This window comes from Pocillopora verrucosa, chromosome 2 (assembly GCF_036669915.1).
Source record: "Pocillopora verrucosa isolate sample1 chromosome 2, ASM3666991v2, whole genome shotgun sequence".
NCBI lineage: Eukaryota > Metazoa > Cnidaria > Anthozoa > Scleractinia > Pocilloporidae > Pocillopora > Pocillopora verrucosa.
Window position 1 is genome coordinate 402512 of NC_089313.1, and position 24394 is coordinate 426905.

The window sequence follows — 24394 nt, forward strand, 5'->3', positions numbered from 1 at the left end:
TGAATACTGATCATGTTTATTTGTCTTTTTTGGTTTGTACTGTATTTAATTTATTGATACACTACACAGGTTAACGTTTATAAAACAAGTCTTACTTTACAACTATTAACACATATACCCATTTAATTTCGATCCCATCAATTTGATTTTGTTTGTGAAAGTTTTATATGCTCACAATAAAATATTTAAATGCAAAGTTTGTGGAGAAAAGCAATTCGTTCACGTAAATTAAAAATTTGATTGATAACGATGCCATTCCTATTAAGATGGAAACACTTTCCTTACAAAATTAATAGGAACGCAGAATTAAGAGAGATTATTCTGTTGTATAGAAAGGATGCGTGATTGCTTTCTTTCTTCATGATCTCAAAGGTGGTTCAGATTTATATGTACTATGCCCTTAATTTTTTAGTAGTAAATAACATATTTGTCAAACCTTTACGTTTATTCGTACACTCAAGGTAAATTGTGTTATAACGCCCTTTCCATGTTTCAGAGAAACACTGATTCTGATCCCTGACTGGTTGTTAAGTAAGTAACATGTTCAAATTAACTGTTCTTGACTTTATCTTCCATCATCTTTTCTACTCTCTTTGCCTTAAACCTTTCTATATCTTTTGCTTGGTAGTGTTAGCATGAATCTTTCTGCTTCTCTTTACTTAATTCTTTCTGCTAACAGTAGTATTAAAATATCAATATCATTGTAAAGAAGCATATATTACGCTTTGTTAAATTATTTTTGAAAGTTTAAGAAGTTAATTTTAAAATAACTATTCTATTTCGTGTTTCATACTTACATTGGTTTACACATGACTAAATTTACGAGAATTACCTAAATGAGCGTAATATACTACGTAATTTTCTTTTCAACAATTACAACCGACCAAAAAAAATATACAAGGCCCATAAATTGAAATTTGTTTTACATACAAAAATTAGTTAATGCAAATGCACCAAATAATAGTTTAACACCAGGTGCATCACTCACAAAGGCAGAAATGACTCTTGTAGTTTTACGTCATCTTGACTTTATATTACACATTTGCTAGCATATCCATAATAAAATTCCGTAAGGATAATTTTGAATGAAATCCCAAATGTCATCTTTACACAATTTCTTGGGCTTTCCAAGGAGATACAATTTCTTAAATATTAATGCCTAAACATCAATGATATTTCCTAAAAGTCACATTATTATCAGTCAGGCTGATTCAGAAAATATTGTATAAACTTCCCTGTAGGCCATGGGTCAGGTGTCTTGTCATGAGCAGACTCTGCTTTGGATGCGTTTTCCCGCAGATCTTTCCAGTCCATCAGTGTTTGATGATATCTCTCCATAAAGTCAAAATTACCTATCAAAAGAACAACAAGGTTTCAACTCTTTATTCAGTTTGAGCCGTGAAATTTCTCTTCAAAAGACTATGACAATGCCTTTCCTTTGTGTAAAAAGGATTATGAACTGGATCATACCTTGAGAATCATAGAGATTAATAAGTCCTCTGTAATCATACTCAAGACCACTGTACCCATCTCCAAACAGTTTTCTACCTGTTGCAAAAGAACACACAATTCTTGTCTTTCTCTTAATAATAAATTACAAGGTAGAAGAAATATAATACAGACCAATATAAAATTAATTTTTTATTGACTATAGAAAAGTTTAAATTAAAATTATACACAGATGATTCTCTGTCATCAACTAACCTATTGCAATTGATCTCAAGTACAACTGCTCAGCCCTTTCATATTGCTCCATGTCATAATTGTACAATGATGCCAAGTGACCCAATGACAGTGCCACTTCATAGTCCTAAAACACCACAAAACCCATAAGAAATTCAGTTAGAACCATTGCTCGACTAGGATCTTCTACTCTTAGCTAATGTTGTTCTTACTTCACTTCCAAGTATTCGTTCTTTAATTTCAATTGCTTTCTTGTGCATTACCTCTGCTTCCTGAAGAAAGGAAAAAACAATCATCTTTAATATCTACAGGTTATTAACTTGCCCGTGCTGATAATTTTGATGAAAATAAAAGACGCAATGTCATCTTTCAAGATCAGACTTAAATTCTGGAGTCTGCAGGCAGACAGCTCACCAACTATCAGTGACAGCTGGAAGATGTAGCAATCTGCTGGCCGACATCTCACAAACTATCAGTGACAGCTAGAAGATGTTCCTCACAACTGACCAAAACTTAACTGTTTTATATATATATTCTTTGCCCTGGCAACTTGACAAAAAAAAAAGATCAATGAAATAGTTATAATGAAAATCATGGGCAAAGGGGAGGAAGAATATTTGCCTCTTTCCTTTTTTCCATGGAAATGAGTTACTGAGCCCAAAGCAAAACCTAAGCTAAATACAAAGAAAGTTTTTTTTTTATTACTTACTTCATATCTTCTCATTGACTGATAAAGACGTCCTAAGTTTCCATAATGTTTTGCTGTTTGAACATTGTTTTCTCCAAATGATTTCCTGGAGGCAACATTTCTTAATTTCAAAGCATTGTCATATGGTGGAATATTCGACACAGGAATTTAAATGCACATTAAGATACCAGACACACAGTAACCCTTCAGCTCCAATAAGAGTGAACAAAACAGAATTTCTCCTTACAATATCAATGAAATATTAAGAAGATGAGTGATGAGAACAAAAAAAAATTTAATTAAAGGATTATCAATTGATCCAATACCAAATTCTCCACACTAACCTGATAAGAATTGTAAAGAAAACAGTAAGGAGAATTACTAAGGAGATCTCAGGAGTGAAAGGGTTAAGAAGAGGAAGAAGACAAAAGGAATGAAGCTTAACAGGAAAAAATTTGAATATTCTCCTATTTTTGGCTACTCAATGCCAAATTAGAGGCTGTAGGTTCTGATTGAATACTTTATTTGCAACCAAATACTAAATTGAAGTCTTACTAATAAACACTTCTGCTCAACTTCTTTTAGCTTGAATACTTCACAGCTAATAAAATATCTGCCATTTGTAATATGTAGTGTATAATCTAACTTTTCCACTAAAATGACTACTGAGAAATGCCTGGTGTTGATCATTTAATTTCTTTTTTGAACAGGCTTCAAGACACTCCATTATGGGCAGAGAAGACACCTACCTAGCCAGATCAAGTGAAGCTAAATGAAGCTCCTGAGCTTCTTTTAAAATTTCTTCTTCTTTCTGTCTAATTGGAGTGTCAATTGCTATTTCTTCTAGAATAAGGGCTGGAGAAAAGAAAAGTAAACTGCTTTAAAGCTGAATAATAATGAAAAATAATAAACTCTTACTGTTAGCATTTCTTATGATAACATTTCTTATGTGTCTTATTATAAGGGACAGACCACTGTATGTGTAGTTTGTGCTTCCTCACATAATTTACTACAAGTAATGATGAATTATATTCAACACTGAGATGTTTCTCAAAACACAGTATTTCAAATTTACCTTTCACTCTTTTTGATGAAGCAAGAAGTAAATGATCTTCAGGGAAAAGTTTTGTGATAATACTGATGGCTCTTTCTGCATGGTATCTGTTTGACAATATGTAGAAGAACAAAATTTCCATATTTACAGTGACTGTGTAATCTGGACTAGCATGCCCTCATTGTATGTATTCCTGAATTTACTACCTAAATAATCAACTTTATGAAAGCCATTCCACTAATATAACTATTAAAATGAACAACTCAATCCAAACTTCTCCCAAAAACTCAAAAACAAATCATAACTTGTTAACTGTAGCAAGACAGCTTGGAAAAAAACTGGGGAGTGCAGACTGTCATGCCTGTTCAATTGTGAATGACTTTGAGAGAGTAATTGGGCCTCTCTTTGACAATCCACCCTCATCTCTATGAAATCAATACTGACATTATTATAGAAGTCTGGTATGAGTAAATTAATATGCACAAAAATTTTCAGAACAATGTTAGTATCTGAGCAATTGTGCACCTACGCCTCCCATAGACCAACAACAGTCAATTGATGATAAGTTAAGGCTAATGTTGGGTAAGGGGAGGGGTAGGTGTGTAGTTGCTTATTTATTGACATTGATCTAAGTTTTCTTTGTTCTGTTTTGCTCAATTGTTTGTTTGGTGGTTGTTGTTGTTCTTTTTAAAGAAAATAAAAATATTACCTGGCTTCTTCAAAGTTCCCTGTACTGTATTCATGGACATACAAAGCATAACTAAGATCTTCATGAGCTGTTGCTACATGTAAGTTGTTGTATCCAAAGACATAAAACCTAGTACGAAAAGCTTCCTAAAAACCACAAACAACAAATCTGTTAAAAATGTAACAGTTACTATTTACAAAGAAGCAGAGTGATTGTGACAATTATATCAAAAGTTGTGACCAATGAAGGTGGGGAATCCTTCTACAATAGAATGCCACACTGCTTATATCTTGAATTTGCAAACAGGACTTTTAACCTGATGCTTGATTAGTGCGCTTGAAAATTTTGAAAGGTATCTGATGAGTTTCCTGCCAATCATACTGAGACAGAGTTATGGCACAAGTATATAGGCTGACACAATGAGATATTTATTAAATAAATGATAAGTTTTTTGAAAAGCCTGACTTTCAAAACCTTTCATTAATCAAAAATTAAGCCAAAAAAGTTAGGATATAAAAATTTTCAGTCAAAGCTGATTTATTACTAACAATGACTGTCATAAATTGATAGGTAGTGTCCTTACCTTGTATACTTTGACAGAGAGATTTATAGCATCTACATTGAGGAGATAATAACCATAGTCAATTAGTGTATCTGCATACTTTGGGTGATCACATCCAAAATGCTGCCTGAAACAAAACAAAAAAAAAACCACATGTAAAATCATGAGTATATATGTGTGATTTAAGAGCTACTCAACTAAATCAGACCACAGATTGAAGACATTTGAAACATCTTTGAAATTTGATATATTGAAATGTCAACAATGTCATTTAAGTTTAAAATGGACATACTTGGCTAAAAACATGGCCTGCTTTATCAAAAGTTCTGCTTTCTTGAATTTGCGCTTCACTACACAAGCCTGAAAAAGAATGGAAAACAAGATTTGAATTCACTATTAACGATAAATATAGAGCAAACACAGTGAACTTACAGTGTTGGTAATAATGAACTGACCACTTAATCACAGACTAAAAACAAAATTTGATTGTATTGTTAACAAGACAAGACCAAACTGGTATGACGTGCTACTAGCACACATGCTTTGAGACTTAAAATTTGAAAACACATGGTGAGAATTTATTATGCATACAATTTTCACATGTGCGAGTTTTTCAGTTTGTCACTTTTTTGGCAGAGTCACTCTTTAGAGGTTTATTCATTTTGGATTTAACAGTTTACCACATTTCCATTTGGTGCTTTTTTTGGCCTATTTTCTGAAGGGTTTCTGTTACCAATTTTGATTTTGCATGGTGTGATTTTCTGGGTAATAATAGTCCTGAAAGACTGCATTATTAATTGATGTAGCTTTCATTTCAAACATCCGCAATCAACTGCCATCAAGCAGATGGTGCCTCTGTCTTGTCAGAATCATTTGATTAAACATGCTCACAAAATTGAAAAAAGACAAGACAAAAAGAAATATCAGCATAAAATAACTCTCACATTACCTTGGATGCGTTTCTTAGAATATCAACTACAGCCTACAAAAAGAAGCCTGAAATTAGACTTTTATAAAAGAAACTGATTTTGGATACTGGGGAATCAAAACTTATCTCATATCTTTGTAGATTTCCCATACACTAACATTAGGAAGATTATTCTATTTTTCTATATTGTGCACATATAGCACTTAGAGATGTATTATAAAAACAGAATCTTGCATTAATACTCCATGAAAGTATGAATTAATTCATTAATAGGTTTAGCATAACTATTTACCTTCATGGGCAATCCAGGACAAATTTTCTGTAAGGCCTTCATGCTGTATTTGTATGCCTGTGAATAATGAAAATTAAAGACAAAAGAGTCTAATGAATAAAGTAACCACAAGGACAAAATCTCTGTACACAAATTCTCTTTACGCTGTGGCCAGAATAATTTGACTTTTCAATTCCATATCTCAGAGGTGTTTAGCTTATATCTGCTAGTATTTATTTAGCAATGGAACCTTTTCTTTAGGACCTCTATTCAGAGGACAAATCTATTTAATAATGTAGACTTTGGTCCTAGGTGAAATAAAACCCCTAAAAACATATCACCTCTATCTTTTTGCCCTCACAGTCATTTTCCTTGATATAATTCAAACCTGGTCTCTACAGTAAACAGGGTTGTCAAAGTATGCTAGCAAGTGTTGCATTTCAGTTTCCGCTCTGAAAATCACATCTGCTATTCCAAATGTTTATGGCTAAATTTTCAGCATGGAAGCATGACAATAATGACCCCTAGAGTCGCCTGGTTTGTATCACATTCTAGTAACTCAATTCTTACTGACAACCCTGACTAAATTGAATTTAAGACAGGCAAATTTATCTCACCTCCTCATAATCACTAAGTGCAAAGAGCAGGCCACATTTTTCTCCATAAAGAACTGCCAAGTTGATGTCTAGCTCATTTTTGCTGGCTATCTTACTTGTCATTTCTGTGGCTTCTCTAAAGGTATCTTTTGCTGAGTCAAATTTACAATTTGCAGTTCTAAGATGGAGCAGTCTATGAAAGATGTTTACATTACATTATCAGTAATAAATAATAATATCATGTGGTAACAACTTTTACAGAATGGTAAAGCACTATAAGAACCAAATTATAAACATACTTATTTATCTAGAATGTCTACTGTAACCATGGCCCACATGTTCTGGAGGATTGACCCTAAAGGCAGTTGTTGTTGTAGCTGAGGGCTTCTTAAACTAAATGCAGTTTGTAGAAGTTTACCATGCATGTTTTCATTTGAACTATACCTGCACCTAACATTCTAACAGGTAGGATTTATATACCTACGTATTCAGTACCACATGTACCTTGTCAGAAATTTACAAGCTATTCTACATTCATCTGGTTCTCTAATGTTACACAGCTTGTGACTAACAGTTAATATCTTCTCTGCATCATCATACCATCCAGCCTCTGATAGGAAACCACCTAAAACGTCAATGAAACTGGTTAACCATTTTTCTCTCACTATCCTATCAGTAATTCTCCTGACTGTCTGCTGCACAATTCTCATGATGTTGGTTTGGAGAGTTTGGTATTGGATCAACTAATAATTGACATTTTCTTTTTTCTTATCACTGGTCTGCTTGATATTAATTCTCTTTTGGTCACTCATGGGAGTTAAAGGGTCAACAGAAGAAATAAAAAAAGCAAGTATAACTGCTCCTGAAATTAATCCAAAGAACCTTAAAGGTATACCATACACTTAGAAAAACCTGATGTAATGGTTTAAGGGATGGAGTACACTTCAGAAGCTACTCATACCAAGTGACATCCCTGTTTTTAACAGTTTCTGAATGAGATGTCGATCTGATGTTTCTCCTTCATTGAATGCCTTGTGACACCTCTTGACAAACTCTGCTGAAAGGACTTTTGATAAGTCAAATCCTTCTTCTCTCAAACCTTGGAACACTGCATAAAGCTTGACCCTGGAGAAAAATAACAAACCAAGTTTGATCACACATCAATTGATGAATTTTAAAAACCATCAGAGCAGTTCACAACTGAGGATCAAAAAACCAAAACCAAGGTAATCATAACTGCCAATCAGAGCAAAGGTTAACATCATTATTGACCAATGAGAATTCAAAAAGTAAAAACAGGCAACCAACTTGAAGCCCAGGAAAATATAATTGACCAAATTGAGATTGCTTTAAGTTTAGTATTTGACTGGTTGAAATGGTGGGGTGAGTCTTCTCAAAGCAATCCAGGATCACTTTCAATACTTAGCTGAAAACTGCTCTGACCCAGACATGTCACTAATATTTACATTGGACAGCTGCCTAGTCAATACCTATTTCACCATTAATAAACCAGCCTGATTTGAGTACTAATATGACAGTGCCCATCATGCTTGTAATTGGACAGTGTAATAGGATAGTTGCCACTTCATGCTTGCAGAAGTGGAAAGTAATTGTCATAAGCATGCGCTGTTGTTGTGCATTTCACATGGTTAATTGTTGTTGTTTTTTTTTTTAAAAACTTATAACAAATGCTTATTTCTTTCTCAAATTTTCAAATTGTTGTTTTTTCATAAAAAAAAACTTATAACAAATGCTTATTTCTTTCTTAAATTTTCATAGTTTTGATTAATTGGTAACAGGCCTTTGTGTCGCCCAATTCTGTTTGTAATCATACTCTTGATAAACAAATCATATTCCTGCTTTACAGTCATCAGATTTTGTTAATACTCATATGATGAGAGACCAAAGTGGACCCTCAGTCCTATTACCATTATGTATTAATTAATTAAATTGTGTAAGTAAATTTATACCAAAATTCCCAGCAAATTGCTACAGGTAATCTGTTAATTACATTGTGTATGTAAATTTATACCAAAATTCCCAGCAAATTGCCCACAGGTAATTTGTTAATCTATCAGTAAACAACTATTGCTAAATTGTTAACAGTGAAATGGATAAGAAGTTAGGAGTTAAAAAAAGAACCTGAATACTGCCTTAGATATTACAAGTAAACAAGTTATAGGTGCTATTTGTTAAGAATATCTTTTTCATTTAATACATTTATTGTGACAACTTCCTCAGCCTAAAGTGGCATTCAAGGTATTTGCCATCTTGTCCTGTTACCTGTTCATACCAAGTAGTCTTGGTTTGATGCTATTTTGTTTTGAATTTTTTGATTGAGCCAGGATGCATCTGTCCTATAGGTGTAGATTTTCTTCATCAAAGAGAAATAATTTTTGAAGCTTTTCGTGTTTTATCGTGTTAAATGCAAGCTTTAATCAGTTTAGTTAAGCATTTCCTGTACCGAGGAAATAACTCAAAAGTTTGGAAAATCTCTCCCTTTACATCAGCGAAAGTTAAATTCACCTTAAGATTTCAAATAGGATTGTATATTTGTAGATCAAATTTCGTGGAGTGGAATCGAAATATACTAACAAAGAGTTTCTCTTTTTATCTTTTCTTTATAGCGATTCCGCCTGACTGAAAATGGGTTGCTTTACCTTGTAAAAGATTTAGTAAAATTTAACAGTTTCAATATTAGCTTCTTCTAAAAAGTTACTGCCTATGTAAATCATTCATCAGTTCTATTTTCGCGAAGAACTTCAGGTAGCAAACCGTTCAAGTATCTGACGTGACACAATTGGCATGAAATTAAATTTCAAACGATGCTCTCAACAGTGTCTTAATTGTAAACACAAAAAGATACCTTTATATTTACCTTGTGTCTCCAGCTTTTAAAGCCTTTGAAACGACATCTAACTCACTTAGTTCGGATACCAATACCTCATTCTTCCCTGAGTCGAAGAGCTGAATAACAACAAAACCGCATGGAGTTACAAGCTAAACAAATTTTGTAAACATTAACTGTCGGGGTAACAAAGCGAAAAAAAAGTAAGACGAAAGGATTAAAATACATACCGTTCGATATATGTCACACTGAACGGCATTCGGCAGTGAGCGATACTCTAACTTGAATAAATCACAATTCCTAACTGTTGTAAAAGTTGCTAAATCATACAAACTATGAACTCTTCTGCCTGCCGCCATGTTTACATCCTTTCTGCCTATCACTCTGCTTCCCATGAGAACTTGCAGTTTTACCGGAAATTAAATTGGGACTACAAAAACTTCCGGTCTGAAGACTGGCGCCAAAATTAAATTTACCCGCCATATTGAATAAAGCAAGAAATCGCTACTGAGTTTTGTCAGACATTTTTTCGTGGGAAAATGGTAAATTTGAGATTCATTTTGAAATTGACTTACCTTACGCTATTCTTTGTGTTTTATTTCATATCGTAGTACTCGTTAATTTCGACTATTTTCAGTCAAAAAAGCGTGGGTTGAGTTTGGAAGAGAAGAGAACACGAATGTTGGAGCTTTTCTTTGAAAGGGTAAGCTGCAGAGTGCATTAGTTCAGAGCTATTAACAGCTACGGTAATGTTTATCTGGCTTCGTTACAGAATATTTCAATCTGGTTGATCGATTACAGCTGTAGACTCTTTAGGCAACAAATGGGCTCCTGATATCTACCAAAATAATTTGTTTCCAAAATTATTAACAATTTAAAACTTCAAGTTTCCGAGACTTTCCTTTTTATTTCACATCAACAGAAGGAATTTTTTCTACTCAAGGAGTTGGAGAAAATCGCTCCAAAAGAGAAAGGCATTAGTAAGTCAAAATGCAGTGCATCTAAATGTCTTCTGTTGTCTTTGACATCTGTAGATTTGATGTTAACTTTTTGTTGTTGTTGTTAAGCTTCCATGTCTGTCAAGGAAGTTGTACAAAGCTTGGTGGATGACAATCTAGTGGATACTGATAAAATTGGTACCTCTGTTTATTTCTGGGCCTATCCAAGCAAAGCAATACATACAGTAAGTTGACAATAGATTTGGCATCAGAAATATTGTGAAGAGTATAATATCAGAGGCCCCCAAGAGACTGATTAAAATAGTTCCAAATAAACAGAAGGGTTATGGTAGACAGGGGTACATTCCTCTCTATTATCATCATCACCATCAATTTGTGTCTCTACCTTTTTTTCTCCCTGGTACTAACAAAATTTTTTAGGAAATACCTCCCACTCTATCCTTGTCACTGGCTTGCCGACATTCAAGCTCCTGTTGTGATTTTTTTCCCCTTTCCCCCTCTTACTCCAAGATTTACATCCATGCACCCCCATTGCACAGTTTAGTTCCAAACTACACTCCTTTTTTAAACCCAGAGACAACAAAAACTGACACAACTTACAGAGCAAGTCAATGAGTGTGAAAAGAAAATTGCCTCTACAACAAAACTACTAAAGCAAGCAGGCAGTGGCAGAGAACAGTCTGTGAGTATCACCAACCTTCTGTTTAGCAATCTAATTAGACCTAAAATTATAAATCTTTTGTCTATTGGTCAATAGGTTGTAGCTTACATTTTTATGACTTCATTTGTTATCCTGTAATTGTCTACTATTTGATTGTGTTATGCACTTGAATAAAACAATCTCAAATGTTTGGCCTAGTGAAATTTCATTTCATTTAATTGAATTTAAAAAAATTGGAAGACTCAGTAAATTTTAAAACATCCTTTTGTGAGGATAATTATTTATGGATCATTTTTGCAAAATAGGATGAAAGAAATTTGATTCTTGAAGAGCTGACTCAAAAAGAAAAACTTTGTAAAGAACTGGAACAAGAGCTTGAGAGATATCGTGAATGTGACCCAGAAGTGCTAGAAAACTTACAAAAGGAAACACTGATGTCGAAGGAAGGTGCCAATCGCTGGACTGACAACGTGTTTACAATCAAATCCTGGTGTGAACGCAAGTTTGGGCTGGAAAAGAAAATGATCGACAAAAGCTTTGGAATTCCAGAAGACTTTGATTATGTGGAATAGACAACAAGACATCCAAGTTTGTACTTGATGTTAGTTTACTGAGCATTACTACTTCAATGGATCTTTTAAGTTTTTCCTCTGGTTATTCTCAGAGCTGGAAATGGCACTCTGCCGGTCAACCCACTGCAGTTCTTGGTAACATATATTAGCAAACTGTAATTCCTTTCTACTACTGTAATTTCTTAGGAGCAGTTTTCCATTTTACTTTGATATCAATTAGTTTATACCAGCTTCCAGCCATGTCATCCAGCCATATATTCTGATAGAACCTCTTTTCAAGGTGGTACTAATAAGACTTTTCGTAAGGAAAATAAATATAGCATTAACATTTATTGTGTACGTCTGTAGCAATGTCGCATAGGTTTGACTTAAGTGAAAAACCGTGAGAAATTTATCTCATTTTTTGGACAATTATAAATGAGTCAAAGAGACTTAATATATTAACCACATTTCAGTTTCAATTTAAATAACCTGCTTTATCTTAAAAGGCCACTCCCTTCTCAAGGGGTGAAGGAGAGGGAATCCTTTAATTTTAGTTCAATTGGGAATGGTTTAAAAATGCCTTGATGGTGAGAAGTTTTCTGCAAAATTAATGTTTTGGGGATATTGCACATGGAAAAGCAGGCATCATGGATAAGATGAATCTCCTTGAAACTTCTGCTTTATTCATTCCTAGGTTCCTCTCATCAGTTTTCTTCAAAATCCAACAATTTTTTTTGTTGACTTTCCAAGCTGCTTCAGTCTGTTATACTCTGTTATATCCTCAGCCTGCACCATATTTTTTCTCTTTGGATGAAGTTTCAATTTGTGTAGAGTTTCTGCAAAATAGTCAGGCAGAGGAGCTTTTATTATGATATTTCTTCCTTTGTAAAAGTTGGGTAAAGTTAATTGTCTTGCATGTAGGTGAAGAGGAATCAGTGCTCTTTGCCATTGTCTAATTTTTCCTTTTGCTGTGGGGTTTTCCTTATTCTTTACACCTTGAATTTGAAGAAGTTGTAGTAAACGCAGAGGTAAAACCTTTGAGAAAAAAAAGATGATGATTGTTAAACAATGGGACTACCTGTTTGCCTTGCTACTAAACATAATTATGCCATCTTGCCAAATTTATACCATAAGCTATTCATTTTACAGTAGTATTGAATATGACAAGAATGGTAACTCCCCTTGACTGGTAATAATGCCCTACCACAGTTTCCCACAACGTAGGGAGGGAGGGTGATCAAGAAAGGTTGGTGGGCTGCTGCAACTTTTCAGTGTTTCTGGTCTGGACAGATACTTCATTCAAGATGCTAACAAATGAAACTGCATAGCCTTTTAACCACTCAAAATCCAAACTTCATGTATACCTTAGTGCTGTGGCACAAACCTCTCTAAGTAAAATAGTATCTGCCTCCCCCTACCCACTCATAATTGAACTTAGTATACCTGTGGTTGTCGAATGTCAGAAGAGAACTTATGATCTCCCAATATTGGACATTTCAGTCCTTCTGCTGTATGAACTCTAATTTGCTGCTTTAATCCTGTGATTGGTTCCACTTGTAAAAGAGCACATGTAGTCTGATTTGCATCCAAGATTTTGAATTTAGTCTTTGCATGTTTAAAGCCAGCAGCTCTTAATATCTAAATAAAAAAATACATAAATAAATAGTTTATACTAAAATTGTAGAATGAAAACCTGAACTTCATTGCTACTACCAACAGTATTCTTCAGTATTCAGTCTTCTCAATTCTGAAGAACTTCTCTTAAGACAAGGTATAACTTTGAAAAGGTTATTCTCTTGAGTTATATGGTTTCTCCCATTGATACAAGTTCTTAGACTTAAGCCATGAACATCTGCTACTAGGATTGTCCTTAAAAAGTGCAAAAGACATGCTGAGTTGTTTTAAGCTCTTTGAGTCAAAGCACAGAAATAATCTGTCTTTGATCAACTAATTTATTTATTTATCTTTTAATTTTTGCCTTACTTCAGAAGACTTTCCAATCAGGTCTTGTTTGGTGGCAATTCGATATCCTCCAGCAAGTTTAGCTTCCCCAATAGGAATGTTAATTTCTCCTTCTTCAAATGTCGGAACTCCAACAGTCACTGCCCAGTATTGCTTACCAATGGTTTTGTCTGAGAACATTTCTGCAACTTTAGTAGCTGCAGTTCTTGACCTAGAGTACACAAATCATTTGCTATAAATATGTCAAGTATGTTGCCCTTGATTGGGATTTTCAGTATCATTCAGTGCAGAAGAAGAAAAAAAAAACTAACAAAAATTATGTATAGCAAAATGTTAAAAATAAGGGCAATTTATATATATTTTTTTAACCGATTAAGATCCCAAGATTGTGTATAAGCATGTCATATCTCAGAAGCGCTAATTTTTTTTCTCTTTTTTTTTTTTAATAAAATTGACGCTCTAAAAACATAAGCAAACAATGAGTACCTGGTAAGTAACAGAATTCCACTGCAATCCCTGTAATTAAGTAATCATATGTACCTATCAGTGTACTTGAATTGATGATTATGTAAATTGCTCACACTTCATCCTCAAACCTTGTTCGAGCTACATTTTCCCTAAGTCTCTCCTATCCTTATGTTGTTTTCAAGGGAATATCATTTTGATCTTATTGCTTTAGAAATAAGTTCTTATAAAAATTCATCAGTTGTCAGCTTGAAAGAAAGGCTTCAAGGTGAAAATGGCTCGTGGAGACTGGCATAAGAGCTATTTGATTTTATGTCAAAATCTTTTTATTTCTAGTTTCAAATTTAAATTATTCTTTACAGGTAGAAGAAATACTGTGTTAGGGATAACTAAATTCTTCAAAGAAATGAAACGGGATTTGTGGATTGGCAGAGTTAGCCTTACAACTCATGAATGGATGCATCTTTTGTCTTTGGTTGCCCTCAGTGGGACCACTGTGGATTGGAACAATTATAATTTGGCCAAGAGAGCATTCAACCAAATCAATTAGTTTAATCAATTGAGTTAAAATGTCAAACTGGCCACCATATAGGGTTCTCTCCCATTGTAATATACAAACTTTATCAGCTATTACTTAACCCTTTAACTCCCAAGATCTGATTTTTAATTCTCCCCTCTGGCTATTACATATTTCCTTGTAAACAAATTGCAAGAATTTTGTGTTAGATCAAGACTACCAACTTCTACCTGATAAGTTTGAGTATTCTCATGACATGTTAGCTGGATAATGTGCGGGTATTATAAGGAGAAGTTACATGTTAATCACTTGAGGGAGTTAAAGGGTTGAAAAGAGTTACCTGAACCTTGGAAAACTAAACAGATACAATATCATCAAAGTAAGCAAACTGCATATAGTTACACACTTATCAATTCGATGTGCAAGCTCTGGTCTTTCCTTCAACTTTTTTATTTCTGTAAATTCATCAAGCATATTCATCACACACATCTTAACACCAGGACCAGCTTCAAAACAACAAAGTAAAAAAAAAGAAAAAGGATTTTTAACTAGTGAAATACCTAAAAAAGCTTGAAGTATTAGTAGTTCCCTTTATGTGACCCTTTCCCATGATCATGAGGGAGGAGAAGAGGGGAGGGGGGTGGGGGGTTAAAGGAGATTCGCCACTTCAAATTCAAAGTCAACTGCTGCTATAAATGCATATAGTCTCATGAAAAATAACAGCAAATTAAAACAATGCGTTCTACACAAAGATTTTTTGACACACAAGCGATATACATCGTAATTAAGTCATTAGCCCATAAACTCTCAAGATCTGATTGTTCTCTCCTCTGGCTGCTGCACATTTCCTTGTAAAAAACGCTACAAGAATTTGGTGTTAGATAAAGACAAAAACTTCTTCGTGGTAATTTGAAGTACTCTAATTAGCTGTTTGCTGGATAATGTATAGATTTTATGGGGAGAAGTTACATGCTAGTCACTTCTGGGAGTTAAAGTTAAGAACTATGAAAGCGTTATGTCCACTTACAATGTACTGGCAATCCATATGGTTTGTTTATTGCTATAATTTCACCTGTAAAAAATTAAAGAGAGCAAACACAAGGTAGCTGGCAAACCAGTCAGCCCTAACTACATGCACGTGCCTCTACAACAGCCTGCATAATCTCTATAGCACTGAATTATAAAGTACTTCTTAGTACAAAACTAACTCCAAATTGAAATGAAGAGATATTTTACAGCTATTTATCTCATACTTACTATTCATGAAAAGCACTCTGTCCGCCAGGTATTGCGCATCAATTATGGTTCTTCCTAGAGCTAACCTAGCAGTTTTAGCAGCTAGCGCCATCTTGGATAGCCCGTGATTTGCATTTCGGTGGGTACACGTCAAACCTTATACACAAAGTACTAAATTCATAACCTCGGTACCAAGCCTCGCACCGCGCACACGTGTGTTTTGCAACAAGATGGCGAAAAGCATTCGGTCTAAAAGGAAAAGAAAACTTCGAGCTCAGAGAAGAGAACAGTTAAAACCAAGGGTAAAAGCGCAGCTTGAGAAGACACTTGGGCTAAGTGACAAGGAGATGCTCGTTGACATACAAAAAGACGAAGAGAACAAAAGTGAAGTAGAAACATTTGATAAGGAAGACTCAATGATCATGAATAACGCAGCTGCAGGTGAGTATGATACACTGAATGATACAACTAAACCACATCTAAATCAGTTTAAATGTTCTTCATTTCATACAGAATGTTACAGAGAGGAAAATTTTGAGCTCTTTTTGACATCTCGCATTATGTGAGATCCAAATCTTGTGGTTATGTTACAACATAAGGCTAAAATGTTTACCGTCTATGTACGTATGCATTAAAATCTGAACGACAAGTCAGAAAGAACAAGTTATTAACTCTTCTTGTGTATGTTTCCACATCAACAGAACAGGGTACTGAGGATGTTGTGATGACAACAGAAGATGGACCTCAGAAAAAGCTCACAAAGAAAGCCCTCAAGAGAATCAACAAGACAAATAATTTGAAAAGGCTTGGCAACAAGAAAAGAAAAAATAAAAAGATTTTGAAGTGGTGACTAGAAAAGGGCAGTTTAAAGCTATCTTTCTCAATAGGTCATTTTACAGTTGTAATTAGTTGCTCAGCCTTTGAAGGGGGGTGAGGCTGAAGGTGTCCTTGTTGTGAAAAGCAGCAATGTTTGCATTTTGTTAACACTTAATTAGCATTTATTGATTTATCCATTGGATAGCATTTTCTGCCCTTTGAAAAGCTAGGCCAATGACTCTGGATTGAGAGGTTTACATCTGAGCCCTGACCAAGGGCAAGAAAACTTGATAAAACTGCTGGGGACCGTCTGACTGTGATGTGAACTACAATCCACTGAGGAGAAAATGCCAGCCTCTTAGTCACTTACTACCACAAAAACCAGTATCCACAGTTATGAGCCACTATACTTTATGACTTGATCTTTATTCTTATATCATGACATACTTTGTTCAAGAGAATATTGAGATCTTGATCACTCTCAGTGATTATCTGAGACTGCTGAGTGTCTTGGTAGCACTGCTGAATCATCTCTTTGGAGCTATCTTATTTCAGTTCTTCAAGTGTATTTATCAGCATAAATCTGGAAAATATGATGTACAGCCTCCGAAACCACAGCAACTGACTTTTGTGAGCATACATGGCCTTCTGTTGACAGAAACATTTATTCCAAAATAAACAACAAGTTATACAAAATATGAGTAAGAAATTTAGTTTAATTTAAAATCCTTTAAAAGATCTAACCTGGGCTAAAATCATATCTTGAGGACTAAGGAGAAACATCTGCCTGAAGGAGAAGGAATCAAATGAACCAAAAAATTTAGTTTTCCAGCATCCTACATCCTTCTTGAACCTTTTAATCCCTAAGAGTGACTAGTGTCTAATTTCTCCTTACAATATCACCCCTGAAACAAACAGAAGAGTTACAGGAAAAAAGGGAATGATAAACAACTGAAGAAACTCAATGTTGAACAAATTCTCTTTGTCATCACCATGGAACAGTAAGGAGAATTTACACATTGATGTTGGGGTGTAAGGGGTTAAAGGCTAAAAATCTTTTCTCTGAAATCAGTAAATTGCACCATACTGCAGAAAAGGAGGTAATGTGGCCATAACCCAGAACTTCAAAAGTAAATATAGTTTCTCTTATTGGTTACTTACTGTGAAAAAACACTTAGTGGAAGATCAAAGAGTGAGATGTACTTTCTCAAAATCCCAACACTTGTGAGCACATAACAATTAACTTCTCCAAGGAGTTCTTCAGTTTGAAGTATTTTTATTGCTTTGAAGATAGCAATATGGTTTGTATGGCCAGATACTCCATAGGAGTCAAAGGTTATGACCTGCAGTGTAATACAAAAATACAAACGTAATTAACACAACAACCAAGAAAATGGAAACAAATATCTTTTGTATTATTATTATTTTTTAATGGCTCAATTCCAAGAAAGTGGTTGAACCTGTACATAGGACGAATGATGATTTTCTCATCATGTACCTATTAGTACATTTTCTTAACAATTATCTCTTAAAAGTGATCAGCAAATAAGTTCTTGTTATAATTTCAATATACTATCCAGTAACAGTTGATAAGAATTTGACAAACTTATCAGCTGGAGGCATTTTTCCAGATGCAACACCAAATTCTCTAGACTTTTTTAACAAGGGAATGCATTGCAGCTGGAAGGGAGGATAATGATTCAAATCTCAGGGGTGAAAGAGTTTTAACATTTGAGTAAACAGAATGTCTTACCACTTGAATCTGGTTGTGTTTGATATATTCAGTGATTATTTGTCCTCCAATCTGAGTGTCCCAATCTGCTTTAGGATCATCAGGAAGGTCACTAAAAGATTAATAATAATTTAAGTATAAAAAGAGATTCACAGTTTATTAAAACTCAGTTTGGAATGATTTTCAACTAACTGCTGGTAAAAATTATGGGCCACTTAGCTTCACTGCTTGTCACAGAACTTGCTATCTCTTGCTTGTAAATTAAATTAAGTTCACACAAACATCTTTAAAGACTTACCCATGATTAATAACAGTGACATGCTTCGGTGGAATCCCTAAAATGCTACAGCTTGACAATAACTCCTCTTTCCGAATACTTCCTTGTTTGTAAAAGTTACCTATCGTGTACATACACAATGGACACAAAGAGTTCAAGTACACACAGTATCTAACTTAAAGTAGAATTAACAATAAGTCTCCTATGGGGAGGGGTGGTAATGTATGTGTTATAACAAGAGTACCCACCCACCCTTGGAAAGTAAATTTTTCCCCAGGGGGAGGAGGGTGGGTAGAGTTATAAACTAAGGAGGAAAGGCATATATTTGCTTTTGCACTTATCTACAATATTACTTGGCTATGTCATAATATAAAGGTCAGCCTCGACACACATACCAGTCGAAAGGCACAATAGATGAACCTTGCCTAATCGCTGGAGATTTATAATGGTGGGCGAAAAGAACATGCATTCATCATCTGGGTGAGCAGTGACCACAAGAACACTTTTCCCGTCAAATTCGGACCTTTTGTCTCTTTGGAAGTCAAGTTGTCGACGGTAAAAGAGAATAAGACTTGAAAAAACAACAACAAACACAGAGAGCCATACGATCCAGCTGTGGTCCAGGGATATCATCTGTGAGCCTGGCTACCAAATAAAGGTCGCGTGGCTACTAAGTAACACTTGTCAGGGCCTTTTGTTTTGGTGGAAAATGGAGAAGTGGTTTCGTGTTTTCATCTGTGTAGTGGAGTTATATGAAGGCTTATGAAGATTTTTTTTAGTATCATGGAAAATTTGGCTTCTTAAAGAGCAGAAGAAAATAATATGGATAATCACAGAGAAGCTAATGACGAATACCATCGCGAAAATGACGAGGTGATAAGCAGGAACCCCGCTAACATTTCCAATATCATTGATCAGAGTGTTAATGTGACTGTCGAACGCTTAAATTACAACACCAATATTGAAATAAAGAAAGAGAAAAATGATGAATTTCACTTGGACGAGAATGCTTCTTTTGGCGACGTAGAGGCACAGGAAGAAGAAAGTAATCAAAGGGAAAACCATGGTCGTAAACACATCTCGACTCTCACATCAAGGCATTACGCCAGTCACGTCAGAGTATTCAAAGGTATCACACTTCATTGATATTTACTGTGTCCGCTCCTTTAGTCTTTTTGCTTGAAGCTGATTTATTATTTGGAGGATGTGGTAAGATTTCTCCTTAATCCCATACTTCATTATGCATACAGTTCTTGTATAAGGAAAACAGTGCCAAAAAACAATAGATTGTCTCTGAGACTACAGCTTCAGAGTATAATATGGCTATGTGCAGAAATCTCACTGGTGACAATGGTTTTAGATGGAATAACAACCCTGTATTAAAAGAAAAGAATAAAATAATACTATGTATTGCATGTTGTTAGCATTTGTCTTCATTGAGGGCAACAAATTTGCTTACATAAATCCTTTAGAGCTCAATGGTAGGGCATCTGAAGTAGTAATTGTATAGTCATAAGTTTCACTCCTCAGACAGCTCATACATGTGGTATTTGGTTTTGGGATGTCTTTTCCAGTGAAAGAAATATTTTTAGCAGGTTGTATGTATAAAACTTTAAACTGCAGATAGTAATGTCCACAAAAATCTCTGTTGGCAATATTCTCATAGCATGAGGGTTATCTCAAGGAAAGTTGAATTTTTTTCAGAGAGTCTTGATACACTTTCAATTGTAAGGGTATGAGAAGAAAGAAAATTATCAACTATGATGTTAAGTTTGATTGAACACCAAACTTTCCCCTTGAGAAATTAAAAGAACAGTATGTCAGGCAGTGAAGAGGATTTGTATTTAGATCTTGAATAAAAGGGTCAAATCAATGTTTTTGTCTTTGTTCACAGAGTGGTTAAAGTGTAAGGGAATGGAGGATGAATTTGAGGATTGGAAACCAAGAGAGATTAGCAACTGGTTGTCTGAGTTTTACAAGGAATCACACCTAAAACATGGTGGTACAAAGAGGGCCAGTTCCTTGAGAATCATACGCTCAGCCATTGATCATCATCTTAAGAGTGAACCATATTGCAAGTCCTACAGCCTCACTCACTCTCCAGAATTTAGCAAAGCTAATGCGACATTGCATGACCTGGAAGCAGCCCAGAAAGAGTACCTTGATTCCTCTGAATGTGGTTCTACCGCTTCAGCTTTAAATGTGGAAGAGATCCGTAAACTGTGGGCCACTGGAGTTGTGGGAATCAAGACTCCAAAATCTCTGCAGAGATTGGTGTTTCTGGCTGTGGGAATCAATTTTGGGATTACCTCTAGAGATGACTTGCGTGATTTGACACCTGACATGTTTGAATTTCACATTGATGAGACCACTGGACTTGAATATGCAGCTTGTAAACTAAGTGAGTCATCATCCAATCAGTTGAGGAGTAAAAAATATAAGGGCATTGGGAGGAAAATGTTTAGTGTACCTGGAAGTTTACAGTGCCCTGTTGCAGCATTGAAGTTATTCCTTCAAAGACGAAACCCATCCTGCTCTGCATTTTTTCAAATACCAAACCGTGATTTTGCTACAAGTGGAGTTTGGTACAGGTCACAAGCTGCTGGACTAAACTGTCTGTCAGGAATGTTAAAGGATATGTCACATGAGGCTCTCTTACCAGTTGATTACTCTAATCACAACCTGCGGGCTACACCTCCTATAGTGCTCTACAAGGCCATGGAAGACTTACTACGACCTCCACGAATTGTGAATGGTGCAATTCTAAACAACAAGATTGCTTTGAATAGCTCAGGACCTCCTCCATTGTTAAACTCACACATTCCAGCTGCAGCAGCAGGAAATTTTGATGCAAATCATAGAGTTGCCCCTGGTGTGGGGTCAAATCATATTAACATTACTTCAAGAGAAGTCAGCACTGTTGGCAATGTGAGCAATCCTTTAGACAACATTCCTCATTCAAACCCTGCTCAGAACTTGCATCAAGTGTTCTGTATTTCTCAGCAATGGAATATTAATGACATTGTTAGAGTTGTAAATTCAGGTGAAGCACTTGTGATTGTGAAAGAACCAAGCAAAACAGAAGGTCAACCACATGTTAATGGTGAAGTGACACAGATCAGAGATATGCAACAGCCACAGAGCAGATCTGGTCGAAAGCAGGTATTTAGGTTTCATATATAAAACTGAATTTTATTGTTTAGCTGTGGAAGAAGATGGAATTTAATGTAGTATTATTTTTACTTTAAAAAGCCAGAACCAAAAAGATTTTGCAGGGATCCTGATGTGTTGAAAGATGAGTCATCCAAGGTAGGATTGTGTTATTTGATGAAATATTAGCTCATCTAAGATATTAATTTTATTGTAAAATGACAAAAAGGAGGGAAAGTTTGCCAGTTTTCATACATTTTTTACTGTCTCTAAGCTAGAAAATTGACCATTTAATGTATTGGTGAGACACAAACTAATTGTTCAAAAACGTGAGAACAGAGAGCACCTCTCAGTGTTTGTAGAGAATGAAAGGTTCAGAATGTAAAACCAGTTTAAAACTAAATTTATTGAAAGCCTAAGACACACAGGAGAAAACCAACCTTAGAGAAATATCCTCTTACAGAAATATAGTGTATTCCAGTATGTTATTTTTATGGTTTTTATTGAAAGTTACATCCTAAGCTGAGATATTTAATTCAGTTGGAAATAAAGCTGTTGATATGAATTGGATTTCTTTAAGATTTGAGAGTTTCCAGCAGAGGTTTTCAATAGTCAGGGTCATTTACTAGTTTTTATTGTCAGCGGACAACAAAAAAAGGTTCTTTTTTAATGTTATCATAGATTGAAGATGCCTACATGAAGGCAGTAAACACTGTGAAAACAGGACTTCAGAACTTGGATGATCTCATGAGTAAACAACACCCATCTGAAAAAGTTATTCAAGAGCTGTCAGGTATAAGTGACAGTATTCAAGTGCTCTTCAAAAGGATTAACTCAGCAGAAAATTGTTAATTAACAAACATTGCTTGTTTTTTCAAATCTGATCTTCAACAAGTCTTTCACATTCTAAAATATAAACATTCTCAATTGCATGTAAAAGGCTACTTTATTACTTGCATTTTGGATAGTTTGAAATGTTTCCATTGCACCCCTTGGGGATAATAGGGCACAACCACATCTCTTGAGGGGTAATGGGGAAAGGGGTCAGCCAGCCTTAGACAATTAGAGTCTTTAAACACTTAAGAAAATTAAGTTATTCAAGAAGGGAACTTAAAATCAATAGTTGGCTAGATTAGGCAAACACCAGAGTTAAACAAAAATATAAGAGGAAGGAAAATGTTCAAGGATAGAGACTGACAACCACTTTTACAATAGTTCATCTTTTATTCTCAGGAGTAGCTACGGAGTTATTTCTCTTTATTAAAAATGAAAAATTATTTTGTCAAATCCTACTAACCATTTTATTGAGAATACTTGCAGCTTGTCAAGCTGCAACAAGGCATTTATTTGATACCATTTCCAAGGAAACAAACTAACATTGTGGTGGTGTTGTTCAATGTGAGAACTGGTATTTAAATATAAAAAAATTCAACAAATTTTTTCCATGACCATTCCTCCACAAGGGTGTTGATGAAATTTTTTAAAAACAAAGCAAAAGTCAAGGAAGAGTTATTTAGAACAGATATTTAAAAAGTGTTTTTCAGGAAGTTTTATTTATTAAGTACTCTTAGTACTCTTAAGGTATTCCTTTACAGAAGCAGTGAATTTCTAATATCAATGAGCCTGAATAACATGTTTGTTCTAATAGAGGTTAAATTTTTTTTTAGGTTATAGTGGGATCTCTTTCAGGTTTGGGATTTCACCATTTGAGCTTCAAAGCTGTAAAAGTCAAATAACTTAGATCATTGTAGAAAAGTTTAATAATATCTCTTTCAGACCATTCGTTGATTTTTGGGAGGGGTTTATGGCTCAACAAGAGAATGAAGGTATTTATCAACAGTTCTTTGGCAGGATTGACATACAGTATTTATTGAGGAATGAAAGTGGCAGAGCCTTTCAAAAGATGAAACAAGGACCCTTGCTAATGATTTATTTTCATACAACTTACAAACGTTGTTCAGAAAAGTTACAACAAGGGGGAATCGCTGGAAGAAGACCATGCCTTTTCTTACATTTGTAGTCTTTTTCTGTGATATTTTCTCACAAGGAGTTTTTATAGTTCCCTTTCAGGTTCTGATTATCTCGATTAAATTTATTTAGACTCTGTTGCTATTTATCAGATATAAAAGCATGCAAGTGAATGTAGTATTAAGTAATTTTGAATTTCGTTCTATAGAAGAGGAATTGCTATTGTATTACTTTCCTATGGTTAACTTATTGATTAAGTCTAAAAGTAAAGTTCTCAAGTAAGTTTTTAAGCAGTTTGCCGTAAATTCCATCCCAATAGTTTTAAGAAGTCGCCTAAAATTCTCGACATTTTTTTGTAAGATAACGCCCTTATGGCGTGTTAGACATCTAACGTTGACAACAATTCGCGTTTGGCGAAATTTTCCAGTGGTTGATACGAAAATTTATTTCGTTTCACATTAGTTATTGAAAAAAAAAACCTTTTTACAACCTTTGCCTTTGTGTGTGTGTGTGTGTGTGTACGCTCCATAAATGCACGATATTGTTTGTCTCCTTCGCCCATTGGGGGGGACTATCTACCCTGAATACTTTTGTTCCCCCCTCCCCCCCTCCCCCCCCCCAAAAAAAAACAACAAGCAAACAAACAAAAACTGCAAGTTCATGATTTCGGAACCCTTGCTCTATAACAAGGTATCCATTTCGGGGGGGGGGAGGGGGGAGGTCTCCAATAAAGATTGCAAAAATTTCTTACGCACAGAACCTTCTTACCAGCAGACAGC

At 34.9% G+C, this 24394-nt stretch overlaps 6 protein-coding genes across 7 annotated transcripts; 3 read left to right on the top strand and 3 right to left on the bottom strand.

Annotated features, from left to right (window-relative positions):
* On the bottom strand, positions 1–9683 carry LOC131782501 (amyloid protein-binding protein 2). The gene is made up of 17 exons (XM_059099236.2): positions 9549–9683; positions 9349–9437; positions 7432–7595; positions 6975–7095; positions 6492–6663; positions 5896–5952; positions 5625–5657; positions 4968–5035; positions 4697–4802; positions 4135–4259; positions 3447–3532; positions 3121–3226; positions 2393–2477; positions 1896–1955; positions 1705–1810; positions 1471–1548; positions 1–1352 (listed from the first exon to the last, which is right to left on the bottom strand). The coding sequence occupies exons 1-17, from the start codon at positions 9675–9677 to the stop codon at positions 1198–1200; spliced, it is 1740 nt and encodes a 579-aa protein (XP_058955219.1). The 5' UTR covers positions 9678–9683; the 3' UTR covers positions 1–1197.
* Positions 9684–9792: 109 nt separating this feature from the next.
* LOC131782494 (meiotic nuclear division protein 1 homolog) lies at positions 9793–11526 on the top strand. Of its 2 annotated transcripts, XM_059099229.2 has the most exons (6): positions 9793–9860; positions 9956–10021; positions 10241–10298; positions 10386–10501; positions 10852–10959; positions 11244–11526. In XM_059099229.2, exons 1-6 carry the CDS (start codon positions 9858–9860, stop codon positions 11508–11510), a joined length of 618 nt encoding a protein of 205 aa, XP_058955212.1. In that variant the 5' UTR covers positions 9793–9857; the 3' UTR covers positions 11511–11526. The 2 variants fall into 2 exon arrangements, with proteins under 2 accessions (XP_058955212.1, XP_058955213.1); XM_059099230.2 differs by lacking the exon at positions 10852–10959.
* Positions 11527–12206: 680 nt separating this feature from the next.
* Positions 12207–15939, bottom strand: LOC131782492 (pseudouridylate synthase RPUSD4, mitochondrial-like). The gene is made up of 7 exons (XM_066162232.1): positions 15694–15939; positions 15464–15508; positions 14843–14942; positions 13941–13970; positions 13476–13665; positions 12936–13130; positions 12207–12527 (listed from the first exon to the last, which is right to left on the bottom strand). Exons 1-7 carry the CDS (start codon positions 15782–15784, stop codon positions 12207–12209), a joined length of 972 nt encoding a protein of 323 aa, XP_066018329.1. The 5' UTR covers positions 15785–15939.
* Positions 15882–16748, top strand: LOC131782495 (protein LLP homolog). Its single transcript, XM_059099231.2, has 2 exons — positions 15882–16113; positions 16374–16748. Exons 1-2 carry the CDS (start codon positions 15903–15905, stop codon positions 16520–16522), a joined length of 360 nt encoding a protein of 119 aa, XP_058955214.1. The 5' UTR covers positions 15882–15902; the 3' UTR covers positions 16523–16748.
* Positions 16749–16897: 149 nt separating this feature from the next.
* LOC131782493 (N-acetylglucosaminyl-phosphatidylinositol de-N-acetylase-like) lies at positions 16898–19133 on the bottom strand. The gene is made up of 6 exons (XM_059099228.2): positions 18893–19133; positions 18519–18618; positions 18242–18332; positions 17650–17831; positions 17233–17275; positions 16898–17136 (listed from the first exon to the last, which is right to left on the bottom strand). Exons 1-6 carry the CDS (start codon positions 19128–19130, stop codon positions 17035–17037), a joined length of 756 nt encoding a protein of 251 aa, XP_058955211.2. The 5' UTR covers positions 19131–19133; the 3' UTR covers positions 16898–17034.
* A 58-nt stretch (positions 19134–19191) lies between these two features.
* On the top strand, positions 19192–24108 carry LOC131782544 (uncharacterized). Its single transcript, XM_059099285.2, has 4 exons — positions 19192–19626; positions 20392–21659; positions 21750–21806; positions 22329–24108. Exons 1-4 carry the CDS (start codon positions 19320–19322, stop codon positions 22497–22499), a joined length of 1803 nt encoding a protein of 600 aa, XP_058955268.2. The 5' UTR covers positions 19192–19319; the 3' UTR covers positions 22500–24108.
* Positions 24109–24394: the final 286 nt, after the last annotated feature.

Bases quoted from the DNA above. Each gene is read 5' to 3' on its own strand.
- LOC131782501 (XM_059099236.2), bottom strand. From the start codon at position 9,677: ATGGCGGCAGGCAGAAGAGTTCATAGTTTGTATGATTTAGCAACTTTT. The intron at 9,438-9,548 runs GTATGTATTTTA...GTTGTTATTCAG, and splicing joins AGTGTGACATATATCGAACG to CTCTTCGACTCAGGGAAGAA. The intron at 1,549-1,704 runs GTTAGTTGATGA...CTTTTGCAACAG, and splicing joins CTTGAGATCAATTGCAATAG to GTAGAAAACTGTTTGGAGAT.
- LOC131782494 (XM_059099229.2), top strand. The intron at 10,299-10,385 runs GTAAGTCAAAAT...GTTGTTGTTAAG, and splicing joins TCCAAAAGAGAAAGGCATTA to CTTCCATGTCTGTCAAGGAA. The intron at 10,502-10,851 runs GTAAGTTGACAA...TTTTAAACCCAG, and splicing joins CAAGCAAAGCAATACATACA to AGACAACAAAAACTGACACA.
- LOC131782492 (XM_066162232.1), bottom strand. From the start codon at position 15,784: ATGGCGCTAGCTGCTAAAACTGCTAGGTTAGCTCTAGGAAGAACCATA. The intron at 13,666-13,940 runs GTACTCATTGTT...TGTGTACTCTAG, and splicing joins GGAATTCTGTTACTTACCAG to GTCAAGAACTGCAGCTACTA. The intron at 12,528-12,935 runs GTATACTAAGTT...TTTTTCTCAAAG, and splicing joins CTGACATTCGACAACCACAG to GTTTTACCTCTGCGTTTACT.
- LOC131782495 (XM_059099231.2), top strand. From the start codon at position 15,903: ATGGCGAAAAGCATTCGGTCTAAAAGGAAAAGAAAACTTCGAGCTCAG. The intron at 16,114-16,373 runs GTGAGTATGATA...CCACATCAACAG, and splicing joins CATGAATAACGCAGCTGCAG to AACAGGGTACTGAGGATGTT.
- LOC131782493 (XM_059099228.2), bottom strand. From the start codon at position 19,130: ATGATATCCCTGGACCACAGCTGGATCGTATGGCTCTCTGTGTTTGTT. The intron at 18,619-18,892 runs GTATGTGTGTCG...TGTACACGATAG, and splicing joins TCTATTGTGCCTTTCGACTG to GTAACTTTTACAAACAAGGA. The intron at 18,333-18,518 runs GTAAGTCTTTAA...TTAATCTTTTAG, and splicing joins GTCACTGTTATTAATCATGG to TGACCTTCCTGATGATCCTA.
- LOC131782544 (XM_059099285.2), top strand. From the start codon at position 19,320: ATGGATAATCACAGAGAAGCTAATGACGAATACCATCGCGAAAATGAC. The intron at 21,660-21,749 runs GTATTTAGGTTT...TACTTTAAAAAG, and splicing joins GCAGATCTGGTCGAAAGCAG to CCAGAACCAAAAAGATTTTG. The intron at 21,807-22,328 runs GTAGGATTGTGT...ATGTTATCATAG, and splicing joins TGAAAGATGAGTCATCCAAG to ATTGAAGATGCCTACATGAA.